A 25,444-nucleotide genomic window follows, 5' to 3' on the forward strand; every position below is an offset into this window, starting at 1 on the left:
CCAGGGATGTGTGTCCCTTTGGTCTGGTGGTTAAGATGTTAGACTTTCATGCGGGAGACTCGGGTACAAATCTTGGGTGTTAAAACGGTGCCGTGGGAGGTCAAAAGGTGGGTGAGTGTAGCAGAGTGACTCACTGCCTCAACCTGATGGACTCAAAGTCTAGTATCTCCCCTGGTCCATAGATGACCAGATGTTAGACTTTAACACAGGAGACCTGTGTATGAATCCCAGGCGTTGCACAGGCAGGAGGCATATATGTTAAGTTCCTCTGTTAGTGCGTTAATGTTAACTCCATAGACACAAAACAGAAAAAGTACAAAACTATGGCACCACTTATTAACGCAACAATAGTTACAAGCTGTGCGTTATTGTACGTCACTGCACCATGCGTGGAATTTCCTCATTTTAGGGGTAAGTGTAGCCTAGTAAACTAGACTCCTCCTGTCTGGTTTATGGCTAGGGTAAGTGTAATTCTTTCGAGGCCACAAAGCCCCAATGCCAGTGCAGCAAGGCCATCAAAGAAATGTTCAGTCCACAGAAATTGTTAATTGGATCCAAGGGACCAGTGAAACAAACAAAGCTGTTTATTTCACAAAATATTTATGGTAGTTACAAAGTACAAACTCCGGAGTCACTGACTGGTTACTTGGAATTAAGAATTCATAACATCAACTAGAAATACTGTTCCTACGAAACAGTGTGGGCTCGCATGTAACACCATGTATGGGCACAAAGATCTACCCTTTGGCTGCACCTCATTGGCTAAGGGCCCTGCCTTTGTCCTGTCGGTACAAAGGCAGTGTCTTAGGTCTCCTTTGAGGAGTTGACTGATAGTTTATGTCATTTTGAGGAGAACTTGACTGATAGATTACGCACCTCATTAGCTAATAAGGGCCCTGCCTTTGTACTGTCGAGGAGAACTTGACTGATAGATAACTAGAAGAAGTGCTCTTCCGAGCACATGTCTCCTCCACCAGGCCACGCGTCCTGGTGGTGCTATAATAGGCCAATGTAAAAAGGGTGGCATGTGTTCTTCACCAATCTTAGACCTTTCATGGCGCCACCATGAGGCTGATTTGAACATTTTGTAGTGTAATTTCTTCCTTGGCCTTTTGCGAATGTGCGTGCACAATTTCATTACAATTGCACGCTGTGTTTGATATGAGGCATTTTGTTCAAAACGGATCAATCCTGCAAAGTTTGGAGGCCAATCTTAGCCAATCAGGATGGAATATTTAATATGGGACAGATCCGTCTTGATCATATGACTGTAGAGCTACTGTGCACTGATTTGTGTTAATTGTCTCCACCAGCCAAAGGCATGGGGGAGAGTATGTTTTCGCCCCTGTCCGTCCGTCTGTGCGTCCGTCCGTCTGTGCGTGCATGCGTCCATCCGTCCGTTACCAGCTAATCTCCGGTGCCGTTGGCCCGGTCGCTGCCAAACTGCACACACACTCCCTGGATACCAATTCAGAACCTCTGCCCCACATTTTTCACATGGGCCTGTTCTAGCGCCACCTGGAAGCCGTTTTTTGCAAAACTAACTATTGCCAGTACTCCTACAGATTTTGTCCAAAAATCACGCAAATCGGTAGACAGTGTCTCTACAGTCATGTGATCGACATGGATCTGTCCGATTTTCCATATTCCATCCTGATTGGCTAAAACTGGCTCCCAAAGTTTGCAGGATTGGTCAGTTTTGAATAAAATGCCTGAAATCATGAACGCAGTGTGGGATTTTGGTGAAATTGTGCATGCACATTCCCAATAGGCAGAGGAATAAATGCCACTTCAATATTTTCACATCAGCCTCATGGTGGCGCTATAGCAGGCCAATTCGTGTTTTTACCTATAACTCCACTGATCAGTGTACAACTTTGTATGTGCACTCCCTAGAGGCCAAGGAAAAACCTTTGCCCTGCTTTTTTCATATCTGCCTTTTATAGCGCCACCAGGAGGCCGTCTAATGTAAAACAAAAATGTTCCTATTATTCCTTGAGATTAAAAAAAAAAATCATGCAAATAAATACACAGTATCTCTATAGGGTGTGCCAAATGTAGTTCTAAGAGCGGCCATTTCTTGAGTAAACACAGCCTTACACAGGTGTTCTGATTAGACTATAGCATTAGTTCTATGCAATCAAACAATTGAAACACCTGTGTTTTGACCCAAGAAATGGCCGCTAAGGACTACAATGACGTAGCCGCTGGCACACACTATAGTCATGTGATCAAGACGGATCTGTTCGATATTTCATATTCCATCCTAATTGGCTAAAATTGGCTTCCAAAGTTTGCAGGATTGGTCCATTTTGAACAAAATCACTTAAATCATGAACGCAGCTTGTGATAGCGCCACCAGCAGGTCGACTTTTTCCAAACACATTTTTGGAACAACATACCTCAAGTCATACATGCAGCGTCACATTGCCGTTAAAGGCCAAAGAAGACATGGCACCCTTTTCACATTTAGCGCCACCAGGACCTACCTGACCTGGTGGAGACCTGTGCTTGGAAGAGCACTGCTTCTAGTTTTGTGTAAAATCTGAAGGAGTAATATCCAAAAATGTGTCTTACATAAGTCGGCCTCCTGGTGGCGCTATAAAAGGCTGATGTGAAAAATGCAAGGAAAGGGTTTTTCCTTGGCCTATCGGGAGTGCGCTTACAAAGTTTGAAACTGATGGGTGGAGTTATAGGTAAAACCACGAATTGACCTGTTATAGCGCCACCATGAGGCTGATTTCAAAAATTTGAAGTGGCATTTCTTCCTCGGCCTAGTGGGAACGTGTGTGCGCGATTTCATGTTAATTGCACTCTGCGTTTGTGATTTGAGGCATTTTGTCCAAAACGGACCAATCTTACAAACTTTGAAAGCCAATCTCAGCCAACCAGGATGGAATATGGACAATCAGATAGATCCATGTCGATCACATGACTGTAAAGATACTGTCTACCGATTTGCGTGATTTTTGGACAAAATCTGTAGGAGTACTGGCCAAAAGGTAGTTTTGCACAAATTGGCCTCCTGGTGGCGCTAGAACAGGCCCATGTGAAAAATGTGGGTCAGAGGTTCTGAATTGGCATCCAGGGAGTGTGTGTGCTCATTTTGGCAGCAACCGGGCCAACGGTGCCGGAGATTAGCTGTTAACAAACTTGGAGGACGGACAGACGGACGCACGGACGGACGGACAGGGGCGAATACATACACTCTCCCCCTGCCTTCGGCTGGTGGAGACAACAATATCTGCCCTTTGGCTGCACCTCATTGGCTAAGGGCCCTGCCTTTGTACTGTCGAGGAGAACTTGACTGATCGATGTCTTACGTAATTTTGAGGAGAACTTGATAGATAAATAGTGAAGATAACATACGCAACTAGAGATACTGTTCCTCAGAAACAGTGTGGGCTCGCTCGTGACTATATTCTACAGCGTGCTAACTGTCATGTGAAGCTCAACCAAAACTCCAGCTAACACCACTCCCAGATTTTCCACACCTCAATTGCACCTCATTGGCTAAGGGCCCTGCCTTTGTACTGTCTGCAACGGAACTCACTCTATAAATAATGAAGACTAGAAGTTCGCGGCCGCTGTGCGGCCGCTCACATCTAGAAATCGCGCCCTAACGGGCGCTCATATTAAAAAGAAAAAAAAAGTTAAAAAAGAAAAAAAAAAAAGTTGATGGTCAGCAAGGAACATGCGTTGTTGATTTTTGTATTATGTTTTTGAGACAATTGAACAACTGCTGAACGTGGAGTTGCAGATGCAAGACATTGGGACATACAGACATACAGACATACATACACACGACCCCATTCTGATTAGGTTGTGAGATAACATAGTGTCCTCGCTAGTGATGCAGTCAGGTTTTTTTCATAACCCGCAAGGCCCACAGCCCGCACGAAACGTAACCCGCCCACCCACGCCGCAGGACAATATATAAATCAACGAATCCGCCCGCCCCGCAACCCGCATTAAAAAAAAAGATGGTATATCATCTCCACAATAGCTCATCTTTATACGGCTCTTCTAAGTACCCAAAGTCGCTTTACAGAAAGGTTTACAGTAGCACAATATTGTCATAGCCCAAAAGACATTCATTCAAAGACGTTCATTCTCTCTAAATCGCATCGTCGGGGTAAGAATGGCGTTTCAGGTTTTATGTCAATCATTTTTATACAGCACCTCGCACTTTAAACAGACAGCAAAATACGGAAAATATTAAATCCTGTTGGTTATTGATTAATCACCAGATTGGAGAGATGGGAGCGACTCGAGGTGAGCGTGGTTCATTCAGTCAAAAAATCTGTCTCACTTGCGAAAGTTGTCAAATGTTGGCAAAATGTGGTTCGCGGGCCCAACAGGAGCAGAATTGGGACGGTCCTCGCACCAAGAGCGGAGGAGAAACCTCGCTCTCTGGCACATTTTAAAACTCACTCGCTCGTGCTCGTATTCAAACGTTGTATTCTTATTCTTATAGGCCTAAAGAATAAAAGGCAAATGAGAACAGGTGATTATTCTTATTTGTTTTTTGCACATGAGAGTGGTGATAACCCACCCGCCCGCCACCCGCCAATTCGCTCTGTCAAATCCCGCCCCATTTTGCTCTTGTTACTAGGTGGGACGAAACTAGCCTAGCCAGCTAGACATCCCGACCCATGTTAACACAAGGAGGGAATAGATAGATTGCAGTTAGCTAGATGCATTAGTATCTAGGCTGGCCCCATTTTTATAATGGAAGTGGATGGGGGGGGGGAATATTTTTCATAGCCTCATTATTGCTATTTAAAGTACCAAAAGAAAAACATCTACGTGATATTAATAAAAAGGGAACACAAAAGTACAAGAGTTTTCATTGCAAAACAGGGGTTTTCCCCCGAAAATACATGTTTTAATTAGTTTAATCCCAGTGGGACAGAAAAACCAGGGCAGATTGTTTTTATATTGGAAATTAATGGGGAAAAAAGATTTTTCATAGCCTCATTATTGCTATTTAAAGTACCAAAAGAAACACATCTACGTGATATTAATAAAAAGGGAAGAAAAAAGTACAGTAGTTACATTGCAAAACAGTGTTTTTTCCCAGAAAATACACGTTTTAATTAGTTTAATCCTCTGAAACAGGCAGAGGATACAGAGATGAGAGAAAGCGCAGTGCATCTTGGGTAGGAAGTTGTGGAATTATAGGCTGGCTGTCAACATAACATTGTAATGTTTAATTGTAATTCTGCCCATTTAAAATATATTACCCAATCGAATCTCTTAGTTACATCATTATCGTTCATGTGAACTAGTCTGTTGAAGCTTATTCATTATAATTATCGAAATCGCTATGACCGCGCAGCGCCGTACTGCGCGCCGGCCGTGCTCCGCATCACGGCACCGCGGTGAAGACTGAAGCGACATTCTCCCACTGCATAACTCCACCCCTGGTAGCGAAAAGTGAAAGTTTTTTTTCTGGTTGGCCAGTCAGGGAGTCTCAGGGACCAATCAGAAGGCTGACAAACGGTGAATTGAGTCTGAAACCTTGACCCACCCACCCGCATCGCAGGCAGGTTGGCGGGCGGGTGGGGGCACCGGGTCGGCCCGCGCATCACTAGTTCTCGCCTTTCAGGTGAGTCCTTAATAAATAAAGTTTCCCCAGGACTATAGTCCAACATGACTATATTCTGCAACATGCTAACTGTCATGTGAAGCTCAACCAATACTTTAACACCACTCCCACTCCCTGCCTTTGTACTGTCTGCGGCAGATATATGCGGCGGAACTCACTATATAAATGACATGTGAAGCTCAACCAATACTCCAGCTAACACCACTCCCAGATTTCCACCAATTGCGGCTCATTGGCTAAGGGCCCTGCCTTTGTACTGTCTGCGGCACAAATATGCGACGGAACTCACTATATATATAAATAATGAAGATAACATAGTGTTCTCGCCTTTCAGGTGAGCCCACAAAAAAATATAAATAATGAGGATAACATACTAGTGTTCTCGCCTTTCAGGCGGGGCTCGCTCATACTATATTTTTCACTACTATTTGTTTTCTAAGTAATGGAATTTCTTAGATTTTTCTTTTATTTATTAATGAAACTTTAACTTTAATTCAAGAAAATCTTAGCTTTTTGAGGAATGTTTTTAGAAAATGTTTTGAAATAATAAAAATGTAAAACTAAATGTAGGAAACAAGAAGGGACCCATAAAGATGTGTCTGCATGTGACTGTGGCCTGTGATGATGTTGGTGTGTGTGTGTGTGTGTGTGTGTGTGTGTGCGTGTGCGTGCGCCTGCGTGCGTGCGTGTGGCATGCCGTCATGCCGATCAGGCCAGCAGAACAATAGCACGAATGTATCAACGTACGATGATTGACATTAATTCGTTTCCTGATCAGAGTTATGTTACAGAAGTATAATTTATTTCACTGTATGCATGCATGGAAAGCACTGTCAGGTGAAAGAGGAAAGTGGATTGTTTGGTTCAGTCTCACTGAGCACAGGTCTAAAATTGGTCTACCAGAGGTATAGATTTGAACGTTTTTTAGACGTCTAAACGTTGATTAGACGTCTAATAGACGTCTAATCAACGTCTAGTCTAAGTTTAGACTAGACGTTGATGGGGGGGGGGGGGGGGAGTCCTTCATTTTAGTCAATATTTCATGCTGTTTTTAAGAAACTTTAATATTGTCATTGTGCTTTGGCTGTTTGGGTCACACAGTCTTTAGTACGGGACAAGGAAATAAAGAAGACAACTACCCTCATCATCATCATCATCAGGAAAAGCATCTTGTGCTGTATCAGTGCAGCACAGCACATAAGATTAGTTGCAGCATATCAGGTATCAGGATATGTGGACCTCAGTCACTCTTCATTGAAGGGCTTGGGGCTTTCCAGACCGACCCAGAGCCGGTTGCGACGCACCTATGATGATGATGATGAAATACATTAATTAGTTCCTTCTTCCTCATACCTTCACTATTCATTCCCCTCCAGTTGCAGGTGCAACTTATTTACCTGCCAGTTTCCTTGTATTTCCAACCAGCATTATGTAATACTTTTAGAGGACAACGGTTATAATCGTCGGGGGTCAACTGCCTGAGCCACCTTTGCCCGGAGCCCTTCCAGACCGACCCAGAGCCGGTTGCGACGCACTGCTGCGGAGAAAGTGCAGCCGAAGGGGATACCCGGACCTCGAGCAGCCGATCCTCCCGCCGGGTTGAGTCCTCCGGCGGACTGGGTTTGGCGCTGGCCTCTTAACTCGCCGTTACTGGGGGAATCCTTGTTAGTTTCCTCCGCTTAGAATATGCTTAAATTCATTTAAGCACACTCACACACTTTGCATGCATTGATTGAAGCATCCATTCTATTGAGATCTGAAGTGTCTTGGATACATTTTATACTTAGTTACATTCCACCACCAAGCATTAGACGTAAAGGGGAGGAGTTAGTTGTCATTGTCAGGTGGCAGCTCTGTCTCTGCTTATAAAAAAGGCCTTCTCTGTGTCCGTGTCAACAGGTGCACAGACTTCCTCACTATGGCAAAGACTTGCATCGTGATCCTCTTCACCTGGACACTCCTGCAGGCTGTGGGCGGGTGCGACTCCGCCGACACCTGTGTAGCAGTCAGGCCGTGCGACAACGCCAAAAACATCGGATCTCTGGAATCCAGGCTCCAGGCTGCCCTGGACTCACAGGTGAAGCAGAATGCAAGTCCGGTCTGCCAATCGGGTAACTTGAGTGAACTGCCTTGTTGATAAAAAAACAATGCATTTATCCGTAAAGCAATATTATCTGACATTCACCATTCAATTCAGTGATACAATGAGTCAGGGTTGTGTAATACACAATATTGTGCAATATGCAATTTATATTAGATCCACATAATTGACACAGGAAAGCTTTACTATTGGATCAAATCACATGAACCACTAAAACAAATTTATTTTTTAATGTAAACTATTCATAATTTTATGATTTCAGACCTCCTTGCTCAGCTGTCCACCCTAGAAATGAGACTCAACGCCACTGAGAGACACAATGCAGGTATTATAACTTTATGTTTAGTAACTCAATGTTACACCTGATGTTGTATGCCTTTACTTATAGTGAATAGTGGAGATGTATTTATTACAAGTAGACGACTGGACTATGATTTGGGTCAAATCATGAACAACCAAAAATAATGGTTTTTTTAGTTTTTTTTTACTATTTACCATTCATGATTTAAAGGGATATTTCACTTAAAAAAAAACGTTTGGTCATTTTATCATCTAATTAGGCTTTTATGAACACCCTGGACAGTTTTTAATTTGCTTCATTCAGTAGTTAGATATTTGATGTAAATGTTACCAGGGCATCCTCCTGCAGGACACCTCCCCATACATTTCATTAAAAACACCCATTATTTTTTTCTGGTGACTCTTACTACCGTCCTAATACGTGAGCAGGCTGTGTTTTCTTTTTTTTTCGATAACTTTTTTAATGTATTTTCTATTATTTCTTATCGTATTTAATTGTTTCCATTTTCCCAAAGAATTATTAAGAATAAATGAAAAAAGTTATCGAAAAAACATGGTTGGTGGTGGAATGTAACTAAGTAAAAGATTATGGGTGTTATTAATGAATCTATCATGGTTAAAATGGAGTTTGAAGTTACAATGGGTGTGTATGGGGAGAGGCCCTGGGCCTGGATGGCCTGATAACGTTTACATCAAATATCTAAATATTAAATCAAGCAAATTAAAAACGGTTCATGGTGTTCATAAAAGCCTGATTAGACAATAAAATGACCAAAAGTTGTTTTGAAAGTGGAATATCCCTTTAATGCCAATGCTGGTATGATTTCAGCCCTCCTTGCTCAGCTGTCCATCCTAGAAGTGAGGCTCAACGCCACTGAGAGACAAAATGCAGGTATAACTTTACGTTTAGTAATTCAATGTTACACCTGATGTTGTATGACTTTATTTATGGCGTATAATGGAGATGTATTTATTACATAGACTGTAAAAAAACCATTACACAACACAAGAGCTACTTAATACAATTATGGCAACTATTTACAAGCAATTTTATTTAGTATTGGCTTGTAATTAAGTAAATATACATATTAGATCATTTAATGTAATGCATTAATTTAAATTGAAACTAAGTAAATTAATTAACACTTTAGCAAAAATATGGAGTTCATAGCCTACTAATAACATATATTGAGTTAACCTACTTCTTTGTAACTAGCACGAATACATTTTATGTTAGTTCAACACATTTAATATGAGTAGATTTAAATTAAAACTAAATAAATTAACTATTATGTGACACCTGAGCAAACTTTTGAAACAAACAACACTGATTAGAGTCAGAACTGAATGTTTTTCCATGTTTTTATTACAAGTAGATGTCTGGACTATTATTGCTAGTATGTCACAACCTCCACCCCTCATTTCTCACATGGCCCTCAAGACACTGCTCCTACAGATTCTGCCCTAAAATCATGCAAAGCGGTACACAGTATCTCTAAAGTCATGTCATCAACATGGACAGACCAATGTGTGTATACATGCGACCTGACGGTCGCTTATCTCCTGATTAGGGAGGCTAACTGGTGTCTTAATGTGTCCACAGATCTCGCATCTAAAGTGACAACACAGCTGCGAGATACTGAAGCACAACTGACCACCTTCAAGAGAGATGGTAAGCTCATACAGTGCCAAACGACTTTCAGATCAACATTCTTACTATGGACTTCCCTGCCAGACGGCTTAAATCGACTTTGACTTAGAAAAAAAACAAAAAAGAAAAAAGAAAATGTTTTGATTTTTTTTTTTTTGGACCCCATTAAATCTAGTAAACATGATTTCAATCGCGATTTTGCATGTTCCACCCCCATACAACCCCATCTTTCATACAGGGAAGCCATCTTTGTTTACATAACGTGTAAAACATAATGGCTATTATCTCAAGAATGCCTGAACGGATTTCCAATCTGTTTTTTTTGTTTGAAAGCTGTGAACAGCCTGCACAAACATGGTGCATGATCTGTGCATGGGCGTGCATGATCTGTGCACTATAAATTACATGGGAGTCTATGGAGATTTAATGGCAATATAGCCATTAGAAGGCATATTTAATTTGGCAGTAACTGAGTTAAGAGTGATGCTTTGTTGCGACCGTCAGGTCACAGTCACTATCAAAACCTCCACCGGCTGTCTGTCTGTCTGTCTGTCTGTCTGTCTGTCAGTCACGTTAAAAATGGAGTTCAAGGATTTAAAGATTTAACATAACTCTTTCTGTGATATTACTCTGCAGTGTCTGTCAATGTGAGCGCCAGTCAGACCAAGATGGAGGAAGGTAATTTAAACATATACTACAGTATATATTATTCATAATACATGTTGTTTTAAAATACTATATTTATATTTGATCCAAATAAGTGACAAGGACTTTACAACACTGCAGGATTGTCCATGATGGACAAGAATCTGACCGAGATCCATGCTGACCTTCACGCAATGACCAGGCAGAATGCAGGTAAACTCTGCCAATCTGATAACTAGAGTGAATTGCCTTGTTGATAAACATCCTGAATGCCGTTCCCCATAAAACAATATTATCTGACATTCATCATTCAATGCATAAACCTCCACCGGCTGTCAGTCAGTCTGTCCGTCAGGTCACACTTTTGCCCTACTCATATCTCAGCCACCGTTCCCCCTATCCATGCCATTCCATTTGAACCATTTACAAATATTTTTCAAAATGGTAAAAAAAAAAAGGAAAAGAAGGTTAGGGGGTTTAGGGTTTAGTATGGACAATAATAGGGCCCCAAGCATTCAACGAAGACTTTTTACTCAATATTTCTTAATGTGTCCACAGATCTCACGTCTAAGGTGACAACACAGCAGCGAAAAACTGAAACACAACTGACCACCTTCAACAGAGACCTCGGAAACCTCAAGAGAGATGGTAAGTTAAGAGTGATGCTTTGTTACAAATAATTAAATAAACTAAGAAACAAACAAACAAAAAACATACTCCTTGGAGCACATTTCTCCTCCAGGCCAGGTAGTGGAAGTCAATCTTAGCCAATCAGAATTTAATGTTTAAAATTGGACAGGTCTGTCTTGGTGAAATGACTATAGATATAATGTGTAGGCTACCAATATGTGTGATATTTGGACAAAATCTGTAGGAGTAATATAAAAGAATAAATAAAAAAATAAAAAACCTTTTGCAAAAATCAGCCTCCTGGTGGCACTATAGCCCCTTTTCGACTGCAGCTTTAGCACCACACCACACCACACCACACCACACTAAACCACACCACACCGCACTACATAAAAATATCTACATTTTCCATTACACAAAAGTACCCCTATCGGTAAGAAACAAATTGACCCTTTTAACTGTGATTATAATACAATATAAATTGGTATTACAACTATCCTAAATTATAATACACTATAATGGATTATAACTGTGATTATAATACACTATAAAGTATGAATGTATTACTATGATAATTATAATACACTATAATAGATTATAATAGTGGTTATGACACAATAGAATCTATTATCATTTATTACAACTATATCCTGGTGGTCTACATGAAAAGTCAGTGAGTGGTCAGTCATTATGAAGTGTTAGGCCTTGTTTGGCCTAGCTCAGACCTACTCTAGATTGGATACTTTTTAGTACCACGTTTAGTACCACTTTCACACCACTCTACCCAGGTCCTTGTGGTGGAAAACCTGGCACAAGTGGGCGGTGTGGTGTGGAGTGGTGTGGTGTTGGGCCAGTGGAAAAGGGGCTTTTGACAGGCCATTGTGAAAAACACTGAACGGTCCCGGAGATTATTTGTACACAGATGGACTGATGAATACACACACACATTTTAAATGTTTATTTATGACCACATAAAGAGAAGTACAAGGATGCCTAATACAAAGGTCATAAACAATGACAGTGCAGTCAGATATGAAAGAACAGCCAATTACAAAGAGCCTAAATGGCAGAGCATTGATACTGAACATACAGTAAAGTTGACAAACATGTCTGTCAGACAGACAGACAGACAGACAGACAGACAGACAGACAGACACACACACACACACACACACACACACACACACACACACACACACACACACACACACACACACACACACACACACACACACACACACACACACACACAGGGTGCAGTCTCAGCCATGCCCTCGACCTGTTGGACCCAACTATATGGATTAGACTAAATGCAAATCTGATTGGATTATTTACATGGTATTCAAATGTCAAAGGAAATGTAGTGAAATAATGATGAATTATAATGTTTTCTCCCTGCTTTCTTTCTTCTTTGTTCTCAGTTGGTCCCAAAGTGGGCTTTTCAGCAGTGTTGGCAAGTGGACGATTTACTGGTTCACGCGAAACCGTAGTGTTCAAGCATGTCATCATCAACAACGGCAACGCCTACAACCCTACCACAGGTACTGAGAACCTCAGAGAACTGGTCTTTAATGTTTTTCATGCCAAGGAACCCTTAGCTGAGAGAGAGATGAAGCAGGGACCCCTTAGCTGAGAGACAGATGAAGCAGGGACCCCTTAGCTGAGAGAGATGAAACAGGGACTCCTTAGCTGAGAGACAGATGAAGCAGGGACCCCTTAGCTGAGAGAGAGATGAAGCCGACAACCACCTAAACCGTCAATACTTAATAAACATCAGCTTTGTCTCTGCACTTGGTTCGCTCTTTATTCCCTTCAAACCAAACCTCGAAAAATAGCCGTTCTACAAGCTCACTCTCACTTGAGAGCTTGTAGATCTGACATTTAGATTTTTTTCCCTCCAAGAATAGGGATGCAAGGTTTCAAGTAATTAAAGGAAAAAATTACTTATTTATTTAGATTCTTAGTTTTTGCCACATTCATAAGACAATAATTTGATGACCGGGTCATCAATCAACAGGAGACTCAGTAGGAGACAGTCATCACATTACTGTCTTAGGAATAGAACTAAAACACATGAATCTACATCAATTAATGGATTCATGAGCTGTGTAGTTGATAGAAAATAAGTCATTTTTAGTGTGAACTACTCCATTTTGGAAAGAAAGAAAGAAAGAAGTTCCTAACACATATTTGGTGGTGCCCCACAGTGGTCCATTATTACTGCACTCAATTTATCAGAAAGACATAGAACAGGCAGGGCTCTAATGATTCCATGTTGTGTCTCAGGTGAGTTCACTGCTCCCCAGAAGGGGGCGTACCACTTCACCTTCACAATTATGGGCTTGGCCTCCTACTACTCTGGGGCCAAGCTGGTGAAGAACGGCCAGCTTCAAGTCAGCACCTACAGGAAGCCCAGTAAAGATAACTACGACAGCACCGCCGGAGCAGCGACTCTGTCACTCAATGCCGGAGACATTGTGAAAATTTTCACTTACGGGGGCAGGTTTCTAGTATATGGAGATGGAGACAAATGCACTACTTTCAGTGGCTTCCTGCTCTTCCCACTGTAGACCTTCTGTACTGTAGACCACTGGTTCTATGCCTTTTCAGACCATGACGTGGAGAAAATAATTGGTCACATTAAAAAAGCCGGACGGATTACCAGGTTAACGGATGAGAATTGATGCTGGTGGTTCCATGACCAGGCATGGGATCGAGTATTATAGCCACTCATAACTACCAAATGTATTTCCAGGGTTATGAGGGGTGACAAACTATCGCTGAGCTAGCTACTGCTACACGCAACTGCAATGATAAACCTGTAGAGAAGACATTGGTATGAGGCCGGAACAGGGTGAATTATTAAAAGTGGACCTGAACATGGACATCTTTTTCCTATTCGGCACTAATTGAAGGAAATAGGGGAAGCAAGCAGAAGACTTTTACTTAAGATGGGACATTTGTCAAGTATGCCAAATCGTAACCTAAGGGGAGGGAACAAAAGGGGAGTATGTTGACACGCACCTGGTAAAAGTCGAATCTACAGGGTTTCATTGCACTATAATCAAGCTTCGCAATTAGTAGTCACATCCCATACCTCCATAAGTTTACAGGAGGATACCCCATCCCTCATTAGTAAGAGTGTTGACAAGGAAAGCGTATACTCACTTGGTTCCATATATGCATGCATAACCAGTTTACTTGTCATATTGCTTGCCTACCTGTTTCTGTCGTTAAGAGAAGATGTGCGAGAGTGCCGCACATAGATATGGCGAGGGAGGTTGCGCACATTGGCGTGAGGTGGCGTGATGTGGCGTGATCCGGAGGTCGACGAAAACATGGTAGGCATCCAATGAAATTGTGTGATGTGTTCTTGACTCTGCCTGGCATACTGTATAAACCCAGCTGTTGATCTGGCACAGGGCAGAAGTTTGGGGGATACTTGGTGCACCAATGCAAGGGAGGCAAGAACACAGAGAGTGTGTGTCGCATCTTCGCTATTTCTGTACTCTGTCTACATCGGGAAATAAAGGGCAGAGTGTTATACTCATCTCTATTCTTGAGTTTCAGTGTATTATTCAGTGTATTATTCAAGACGACCTTTAACTATATTTGATACCAGAAAATACCACAACAGTAGTCTTTTGAATCAAATTTCATTTAGTTTTAGTCACATTTTAGTAATTTGATTTTATTGTTTTAGTCGACTAAAAACCATACGATTTTAGGTGACTAAACCTACAGTTTATTTAGTCGACTAAATATATTTTTGGTGGGTCTTCTCAGTTTTAATCATCATATCATCATATATGTTTTCAGCTTCTTCCGTTTTTGTCATTGTAAAAAGAAAGTCAACCAACATTATTCGTCAGTTTTAGAGAGCTAAATTCATTAGCGTCAAGATCAGTTTAACCCCTTCAAACCTATACCAGTACATGTTGTAAAAAAGCTCACAATGCGTCACATTGCGAGCTTGTAGATATTTATATTTTCTGAATGGTTTTAACAACACAGCTCATGTGTATTTTCAGATGATAAATGCATATTGTGTTATGGTTTTAACAACACAGCTCATGTGTATTGTCAGATGATAAAAGCATATTAATGTGAATGGTTTGAACAACACAGCTCATGTGTATTTTCAGATGATAAAATCATAATAATGTAAATGGTTTTAACAACACAGCTCATGTGTATTTTCAGATGATAAAAGCATACTAGAAAATATTGTTCCTTTGTGGGCTCGCTTCAAGCCAAAAACAATGGCTATAATAGTACAAAATGTCAAGATCGCAGGCAGTGCTTTCTTTGACATTACTGACGTAAAATGGTAATCGAACTACAATGCAGACAAGCAGTGTTATTACATGAACTTAATGGTATGGACAATTAAATCAAAATATAAATATAGCTGCAAGCTTCGATAAAGTGGCCAAGCCACGAAAAAGTATAAGGAAAAAATCAGGAAAAGTGGGAAAAGAAATCAAAGAACAAGAATTTAATAATATTACAGATGTAACAATGCAACAGGATTAAGTCAATGAGGAGGAAGAGGCTGACTGTCTTTCAGCAAGAACTGGACTGGGACAAAAGATTTAACAGTAACAATTAATTGCCTATCAAATCAAGTCTGTATTGACTTTGACCCCTAAGGACCTTCCAGGGAGAGTGCTCATGTGCGTCTTGCAGTGACACGCTCCCTAGTTTTTCTTCTTCTCTGAGCTGCTTTTTTTTGTCTGTTCTTTCGCACTGATTTTTGACTTTGCACTATTAGGTTGTGTTGGTAGTTTCTGAGTATTCTGCTTTGTTTAACAATGTCAGTACTGTACTGCTCTTTTTTTTCCTCTTATCTATCTTTTTTTCTTACTTCTCTGTAACTTTGTAAATACTGTATACTGCTATGCTACAACTGGACAACTGAATTTCCCCCTTGGGATAATAAAGGTATCTATCTATCTATCTATCTATCTATCTATCTATCTATCTAAGTCTGGGACCCCTGAATAGAGATGAATCTACAGCGCGTTGCCCTGTTTGCAGTGTCTTTGGATTGGATAGTCTATAGCTGAAGTGAATGAATAGGCTCTCCCCTAATCCTGCTGTCCGGAGGCAGAAAAACGGAAGTACTAACACACAGCAAGAGTGAACACTGACTACTGACAAACTACTATTAGTCCCATTTAAGCTAACTGTTCTGTCGTACTGATGTCACCCTGCTCATTGATACTTTTACTTAAGTATAAAATGTGAGTAGCCTACTTTTTCCACCACTGATTTCACACATGTTACTTTTCAACATCACGGCAAATGAAGCGCGGTAGATCCGCCTCCTTATCAACGTAAAATTAGTTGAAAGAATTAACACAAAGCAACAGTAAGGTGCCCTACACACTACAGGCGGTTGCCGCCGGGGCTGCCGCTAGGATCAGCGGTGGCCGCACCGCGGTGAGACACAAACACACTCGCTCAGTGAGTAAACGCCGCGCGGTATTTCACAAAGATGAACACAATCCATCTCTCACCGCCCGCGTACGCATGCACATACGAGCACGCTCGCGGGGGATTTCACGGGACAGCGCCCGCTCTCCTCGCCGCCCCAAAACTGCGCTGCGCGGCTGAAAAAGCCGCCCGCCTCCCATTGAAAATGAATTGCAAGGAGGCGGTGACCGCGGCTAGTGTGGAACCCCCTTATGGTGCCCTACACACTACAGGCGGTTGCCGTTGGGGCTGCCGCTAGGATCAGCGGTGGCCGCACCGCGGTGAGACACAAACACACTCGCTCAGTGAGTAAACGCTGCGCGGTATTTCACAAAGATGAACACAATCCATCTCTCACCGCCTGCGTACGCATGCACAAACGAGCACGCTCGCGGGGGATTTCACGGGGCCGCGCCCGCTCTCCTCGCCGCCCCAAAACTCTGCTGCGCGGTGACCGCGGCTAGTATGTAACCCCCTTAAGACTGCGACGCAGTTAGACAACATTGCTACCTATTAGCTGCCGTTGGATCTACTCTTTGAAGCAATGTTTTGGTGCGTTGAGGAAAGGACGCACAGACAGCAAGGTTTGTCTCACTGTTGCACACACATGCGCGTACAGGTCCATTTGGTGCATGCATTTGCAGGGGAGTGGCAGAAGTAAAAGCATTGGGCTGCAGCCACACACACACACACACACACACACACACACACACACACACACACACACACACACACACACACACACACACAGTCCCATTTCGCGATGCACCCGTGGGTCGAGACCCAGTGCTTGGGACGGTGCTGTAAAGCGCACACACACGCAGTTATTAATTTGTGTCTCTGTCCATCTCCGAGGCATTAACACACACTGACTGTCTCACACACACACACACGGTCGAAAGTTGTGCGAGCGAAACGCTGAAAAATCAAAAATATCGCGCACACACATTCCCACTAGGCCGAGGAAGAAATACCACTTAATTTTTTTTAAATCAGCCTCATGGTGGCGCTATAACAGGCCGATTTGTGGTTTTACCTATAACTCCACCGATCAGTTTCAAACTTTGTAAGCGCACTCCCTAGACTAGAGGCTAAGGATACACCTTTGCCTGCATTTTTCACATCAGCCTTTTATAGCGCCACCTTTGGGCCGACTTATGTAAAACACATTTTTGGATATTACTCCTTGAGATTTTATCCAAAAATCACGCAAATCGGTACACAGTATCTCTATAGTCATGTGATCAAGTCCGATCCGTCTGATATTTCATATTCCATCCTGATTGGCTAATATTGGCTTCCAAAGTTTGCAGGATTGCTCAGTTTTTGAACAAAATGCCTCAAATCATCAACGCAGCTTGCGATTACCGTGAAATTTGCCACACATATTCCCACTAGGTCAAGGAACAAATGCTACCTTTTTCACATTGGCCTGTTATAGCGCCACCAGCAGGTAGACTTTAGCAAAATACATTTTTGGAACACAGTGCTTCAAATCATGCATGCAGTGTCCGATTGCCATGACAGATCTAAGGTGAAGAACATATGCCACCCTTTTTACATTGGCCTATTATACAGTAGCACCACCAGGACGCACGGGCCTGGTGGAGACCTGTGCTCGGAAGAGCACTTCTTCTAGTTGCATGTCGCTTTGGATTAAAAGCGTCTGCTAAATGCCTAAACTGTAACTGTAAACTGTAATAGCACACGTCGCCACAGTAAGCTGAACACATTGATGTTTGAATGGTGATTTTCGTTGTATGTAGGAGTAGAAAGGTGCCAAAGTTTTGAGTCGAACTTGATATGCCTGATAGATAAATAACAATAAAAGACCATATTGACAGGAGGAGAGAGCCAGAGGAAAAGCTGGTACGATCAGCTGGAGCAGTAAATTCGCTAGTCTCAGCTAGGTCATACTTTTTTCATGGGCAGAAGGCCAAACGGGGATAACTCAGGCTGGGATAAAAGTCTTGCTTATGCTTAGAGCGCTGCAGTGCCCCTGGGATGCTCTTTCTCGCTCGGAGTAAGTCATGGTTGCATTCAACATCTACGTAACGCAACGGCAACGGGTAAGAATTAACGTTTATTTGAATTAATATTTAAGCTGTGGTGAAAGGTAACTGAGTACATTTACGTAAGTAGCCTACTGTACAAACAAAACCTAATTATGTAAAACATTATATTCTTACTTATTTACTGGAGTATAGCCTATTTTCACTTTTAGCTTACTCCACTATAGCCTACATCTCAGATGCAAATATTGTACTTTTACTCCACTACAATTATTTGACAACTTTAGTTAGTTACTTTGTACATTACATTTAGATTATTATTACAAAACATGCATTACCCACCCGGCTCATTACCCGGAGCCGACCTACAAGCTTGTAGATCTGCTATATTTTCAAAATATTTTTATCCACGAGTTTCCAACGCCCCATAGTGCATTGCGTAGACGTCTGCACCGAGCTTCCGCCGCCGATTTACAAGCTCACAACGGGTTGCATCTGCGACGCAACGTGAGCTTGTATGTCTGCTGTTAAACCCGGAAGTTTGGTCCCAATAGTCTCCAGTAAATACATACATATAGATACATTTGAAAACTTGAAATGGGACATTCTGCCTAATTAGTTATTTTACTTGGTACTTTATGTATATTTTGCTACAAATACTTTTGTACTTTTACTCAAGTAGCCTACATTTTGAATACCAGACTTTTATTGTAAGTATTGTAAATAACAGTATTTCAAGTAAAAAATGCTACTTTTTCAACCAGTGACCACCACTGATTCATTCCAAGTGGGAATGGGTTACTGTTGTAGATACAAATTTCATCCCAGCGGGGATCTGTTAAGTATGACATCATTTTGTAGGCAGAGGAGAATTTCTGCCCCCAGTTTCCGTGAATCTTTTTACTATTTTTACTATTTAAACATTTTTCTTCTTTTTGTTGTTGAAAGGAAAGTGTTAGAATTATACTTTAGTCTTATTTTTGTCTCGGATCTGTTGAAATAGCGAGGGACAGAAAATGCTCTGGGGGCAGAGTGAGTTCTCCTCTGCCTACAAAATTATGTCACGGCTTAAAAGCCCCTAGTTAGCTGCAGGCAACACATTTCACACTTCTCACTCACTCACTCACACACACACACACACACACACACACACACACACACACACACACACACACACACACACACACACACACACACACACACACACACACACACACACACACACACACACACACACACACACACACACACACACTTTACACATACAGTATGGCACTTTGAGAAGCACCGGGCACTTTCACGTGGTGACAACAGCAGCATAGTTGTGCGAGGGCGAACAAACTACATGAACTCACGCTCACTGCTTTTCCATTGGCCGACACAACTTGATCTGACGGCAGCGTCGCCCCATTTGCCAGTCCGGGAAGCACGTGTGGTTGTCCGTGACGCCCAACAGTGAAGTGTCACAGCCTTGCTCACAGCACTCACTTGCTTTACTCGCATCACATTGATGCCAGTTTGCCACACAAGCAAACCCCCTTCGATAAAGAGACTGTGGTCGTCTTAATAAAATGGACAACATGAAAGACGGGTGGTTCACGGAGACGTGCACGTTGTGGCCGGGACAAGCAATGAGCCTTCAGGTGGAGGAGGTCCTTTATCACAAGAAGTCAAAATTCCAAGATGTAATGGTCTTCAAGAGGTCAGTACTCTGGCTAGTCAACTAGCCACTATACGCTAACTTAACGTCAGTTAGCAATTAGCAGCCAGCCTGGTATACCTACTCTTTGCTGAAGTTGGTTAACTTAAGTTTTGACTGTGATTTTTGTCTGCAACTGAAAGGAGTGTCTACCCAGTGGCCGATATACATGCGTTTGTGTTAGCTATATGAACCAGGTCTAAATCAGTCAGTCAGTGACAGCTGGCTGCCAGCAGTGTGGCTATGAAAGCATGTGCTAGCGAGTCAGCAAAACAGTATGTATATTACATAAGCATAGTGGCTTAGATATAATTAGATAACCTGGCTATGAATCATCTATGATGTGGTCTCGATGACGTTGTGCTATTTGCAGTAAAACCTATGGAAACGTTCTGGTGCTGGATGGGGTCATCCAGTGCACAGAGAGGGATGAGTTCTCATATCAAGAGATGATTGCCAACCTTCCCCTTTACAGCCACCCCTGTCCCAAGAAGGTAGTCTTATTTTAACAATTAACAGGTTCATTGTTTTGAATTAAAAAATAAATAATAATAATAATAAAAATACATACATACTGCATCATTTGTTGTTGTGGCTGCTGCCCTTCTCTTTGCAGGTATTGATCATAGGCGGTGGAGATGGTGGTGTACTGAGGGAAGTGGTGAAACATCCACTGGTTGAGACAGTGGTTCAGTGTGAGATAGATGAGGTGCGTTACCAAATGAGCAACTACATGAAAAGCTGTGTAATCCCCACCCCATGCTTCTATCTTACATGAACAATACTGTTGTTTCTGTGTTCATATAATTATTTGCCAAAGGACGTCATCAATGTATCAAAGAAATACCTCCCAGGGATGGCCAAGGGGTTCTTCAGTCCAAAGCTCACCCTTAATGTTGGAGATGGGTTTGAGTTCATGAAACAGAACCAGGATGCCTTTGACGTAATTATCACAGATTCATCAGACCCTGTGGGTAAGTCATCAACCAGGACCACTTTGTTCTTTCTTTGCACACTTGTTGTAACTGGTGTGTATATCTGCTATGGTTTGATCTCTATTTTTGTGTCATAGGCCCTGCTGAGAGTTTGTTCAAGGAGTCTTACTATCAGCTGATGAAGACAGCCTTGAGAGAGGGTGGAATTCTTTGTTGCCAAGGTGATTTTTTTACCACAGAGAATAGTTTTTTTGTAATCTGTCATTGAGAAATAGTCTCTATACCGAAGCTGTCAAGCCGCCAAAGAGAATAACACTGTAGTTACAGCAGTTGGATGGACGACAAAGGAGGATCAGCAATAGACCCCCTGACCTGAGCATGCCAAAAATATGTATTATATAACTGGGCTAACACCTTTGTCTTCATGAAGATTGTTATAGTGAACAAAGAATAGACACCTTAGACACCTTGGCCTGAGGCTATCTTGAGTTAAGTAAATAACTGTAGCAGTGAATGAAATATTGTACATATTAGTATTGTCATAATTCCCATCACAAATCGATAACGCCAGACAATGAAGTTATGAACAGACAAAGCATAGCATGGCCAGACAGTAAGATTCTGTATGGTATTGGGGTGTTTTTACTTGCTCTACAACTTAACACACGACAATTATTACATACCGTTTGCGCGGGCACACACTTCCATCTCTCATGCGCCAAATGGAGAGATGCCAACGTTTGTGCGCTCACATGTACATTTTAAAACCGGCTGCACCACTTGAAAACAAGTTGCACTTTAGGCAGAATACAGGTCCCATCGAGTAAAACTGTGACCTGATCTACCAACCAAATTGAAAAGCTCTATGAGCCAAACTCTCCAAGATCTCAGCAAAGGCTTATCAACAGTGCCTGCCTGCACCATCTTGCTATGCAAAGCATTATTAGGTAAGTAATTGCTTGATGATTCTATTTCTCGGTCATCAGACCTAATTTTTCTGTTTATCTATTTCTGAACTCTGTAGGGCAGCCTGCTGATTGATTCACACCAGTTTCATGAAAATCCATCCATCTGCTATTATGTTTATTATTGCGACCTACCTCGCAAGTTTACCTTGAAAACCGCCACATCTTGTCCGCGTATCTCTGTCTGTAGGTCACGCCTGACACTGTGGTTCCCCTGACACATCACTGTAGTCTGTGACATCACAGGTGATATCATCACCTATGTAAAGGTCCATATATGGGTATTCCCCAGAATCCCTTTCATGCCCATGTATGAAGATCCCTGATGTCATCGATATACATCACTGGCCAGATGGCCAAGACATGGCCCATATCAGTGTGTATGTTGTGATGTCATAGGAACCACTCTAACAGAATCCCTTTTATCCCCATATATTGAGATTCCTGATGTCATCAATATTAAGCCATATCTAACAGGACTTCATATGGAATGCCCATATATGGAGGAAGACAACCCATATATGTGTGGCTGGTTCAGACAGGGATCTACATGTATGGGCATGAAAGGGATGTACCATGGATCTCCATATATGGGTACCAGGTCCGATATACATCACTGGCCAGATGACCCTAGGGGGTCCTCAGAGTTACTACAGGGTGTCCTTCAAATCTTTGTAACTTTTTTATATTAAGCACTGCGAGGCATTGTGAGCTTGTAGATCGGCTATTTTCGGCTAAGAGGTTTGGTGTAGAGGAGAAAAAGAGCAGACTAAGTACAGAGTGAAACGTCAAGTTTATTAAGTATTGACGGTTCAAGTGGTTAAATATCTGAAAACACAAATTGACATGAATCCAAAATACACTAATGATTGTGCTGTCAAACGATGAAACTATATGGAATCTATGAAGGTTGTGGGGGTCCCTGCTTCATCTCTCTCTCAACTAAGGAGTCCTCGGCCTGAAAATGTTGAAGACCCCTGGCCTAAGGAACCTTCGTTGTCTTATTCAATGGTGAACATGGCTGTCTCTCCTACCTAATAGATGAACCCATTTAGAACGGGTACACATTTTTTCAATGTGTATCATTATTTTATGATTTAACTATTGAAAAATAGCAGATCTACAAGCTCACTGCGCGGCACCGAGTGCCGCGCTGCGAGCTTGTAGATCTGCTATTTTTGAAAAATTGTGAAAATTTCAATTTTGACACGATTCCATAAGTGTCTTTTGAATCCTTCTATGGTTTAAAAAAAAACCTATGTTTTTATGTCAGCAATCTGGCCAGCCATCGTCAAAGAAAAGGTCCTTTTCACAAACTGGAGCTCAGTCTGTTCTTGAGAGACTACTAGTAGTTCTCAAACCTTTTCATGTGAAGGACCCCCAAAATGATATGTATTTGGCCACGGACCCCCAGCTCAAAATATCTAGTTCCAGGGACCACCCAGAAGCAAAATTTGAGTTACAAACGTTCGCTTAAAAAATACATTATATTCAAAGATTTGCACACATTTTCACGACTTTAAAAAAAATAGCAGATCTACAAGCTCGCAGCGCGGCACTCGGTGCTGCGCTGTGAGCTTGTATATCTGCTATTTTTCACTGGTTAAAGCATTCAATAATTCTAGGCCTAAATGGGTTAAGAGACAGTTACTGACACTTCCTGACTGTGCACTTGTGTGTATTTCTGCAGGGGAGTGTCAATGGCTCCATTTGGAGCTGATAAAGGAGATGCGGACCTTCTGCAAGAGTCTCTTCCCTGTGGTGGACTACGCCTACTGCACCATCCCCACATACCCCAGTGGCCAAATTGGCTTCATGCTGTGCAGTAAAAATGCTGTGAGTGTTTTTGTCATTCTCCATTTGTCAACCATTGGCTTATCTATAAACAGCAAAGGCTTAAGGACTGTCCGCACAGCAATAACTGTAAAGAACTATGAATGTAATTTTAATAATCGTTTTAACTCAAGTGGATGGCTATATAATGACAGTAGTGAAATGATGCCTTTGGGATCATATTCAGAGCCATTTGATGAATGATAGAAACGGTGAGAGTCCATGAAAATACATCAGTATTTAAAGCTATACTGTGTAAGTTGCTCAACTAGTGGTCAGTAGCGGTATTGCTTTTTTCGGCTGTTTTTCGGCCGGAGTCGTCGCGGACCACCGGAGCGGCGCCGCAAACCACCGCGACCGATAGTAATCCGTGGAGGGGTAGAACGCATGGTAGAACGTAATTTTCTGGCCAGGATTTGTGGATTAAGAGGTTAAAATCCTTCACCATGGTAAACACTGTAGCCAAGCGGAGGCGCTTCCTGGAGACCAGAGCAGATAAGCTGTGATTGGCCGGTAGTGTACCATGTGTGCATGATCGGCGATGTGATTGGGCAACGTATACACAACGTATACAGATGATGCAGATTACGTCATTTTGGCGCGAAATCCCGCCCCTGTCACTGCTAAGAAGAAAACATATAAAGAGAAGGCTTCAGAAGCTGAAAATAACGGAGTGGGTGTTCTAAAACTTTAGCGATTTAACAGTTAGGACAATTTTAAGATTTGTTTTATAAAAAAGGTTACATGGTACAACTTTAAAGGGCTTCTTGTTCAACGCATCATGTTCAACATTGAGGATGCTTACTTATAGTTTACACTTTACAGTTAAACTAAATGGTTTGTAATACAGTTAACTACACTTCTTTTGTGTTGACCAATGGAATAACTGAGGTTTTCATTTTAATTAGGAGACAAATTTCCGGGAGCCAGTGAGAGAGCTATCGAAAGATGAGGTGGAAAGTATGAACCTTAAATATTACAATCCTGGAATCCACAGAGCATCATTTATCCTCCCAGAGTTTGCAAGAAAGGTAAATGTTGATACACACTATTAAAAAGAAATTAATTCATGTAGTAGGTTGCTTTGTAAACTTCTTTCCTTTCATTCTTACAATGGTTGCTAGCTCAGTGTTTTCCCTAAAATGAAGTTCTAGCTGTGGCTGTGAATATTTATCTCGTGCACACGTGTCTTTGAGATCAACAGGTATCGCACAGTCAGGTGGCCCTCTGGACCATCTCTAGGCAAAACAAAAACAACAAAGAAATGTTTTATGATGATTATGGAACTTCCAAATGTTTGCAGATGTTTCCTTGCACATTCCAATGACCTGAATATGTAGATAGACGGAGCCTGATCTGTTGAGAGAGTATGCTTAGTAAGACCCAAGAAAGAGTATGCTTATATGCTTATAAACCCATAGGTTTCGGTTGTAAACAGAGACAAAATTATTGACAAAACGAATGTACATTTGATTTGGAATTTGCGCTCAGAGATCACAACAAGAACAAGAAAATGCTAAATTAACGTGAGCGTGTCGCAAGATAAAGTGTCTCATAACTCTTTCAATGGGTCTGGACAGAGCC

At 41.8% G+C, this 25,444-nt stretch overlaps 1 protein-coding gene across 1 annotated transcript in view; it reads left to right on the forward strand.

Annotated features, from left to right (window-relative positions):
- srm (spermidine synthase) overlaps positions 1 to 25,444 on the forward strand; it is a 41,001-nt gene that overhangs the window by 14,136 nt on the left and 1,421 nt on the right. The window contains exons 26-38 of the mRNA XM_080732659.1: positions 7,511 to 7,722; positions 10,300 to 10,341; positions 10,450 to 10,521; positions 10,867 to 10,956; positions 12,360 to 12,479; positions 13,225 to 13,441; positions 19,978 to 20,130; positions 20,501 to 20,621; positions 20,744 to 20,836; positions 20,948 to 21,101; positions 21,200 to 21,283; positions 23,718 to 23,863; positions 24,769 to 24,891. Coding sequence (XP_080588785.1) covers positions 7,511 to 7,722; positions 10,300 to 10,341; positions 10,450 to 10,521; positions 10,867 to 10,956; positions 12,360 to 12,479; positions 13,225 to 13,441; positions 19,978 to 20,130; positions 20,501 to 20,621; positions 20,744 to 20,836; positions 20,948 to 21,101; positions 21,200 to 21,283; positions 23,718 to 23,863; positions 24,769 to 24,891 — 1,627 coding nt within the window. The remainder of the gene's footprint in view (positions 1 to 7,510; positions 7,723 to 10,299; positions 10,342 to 10,449; positions 10,522 to 10,866; positions 10,957 to 12,359; positions 12,480 to 13,224; positions 13,442 to 19,977; positions 20,131 to 20,500; positions 20,622 to 20,743; positions 20,837 to 20,947; positions 21,102 to 21,199; positions 21,284 to 23,717; positions 23,864 to 24,768; positions 24,892 to 25,444) is intronic.

This window comes from Nannobrachium achirus (genome assembly GCF_963921795.1).
Source record: "Nannobrachium achirus genome assembly, chromosome: 9".
Taxonomy (NCBI): Eukaryota; Metazoa; Chordata; class Actinopteri; order Myctophiformes; family Myctophidae; genus Nannobrachium; species Nannobrachium achirus.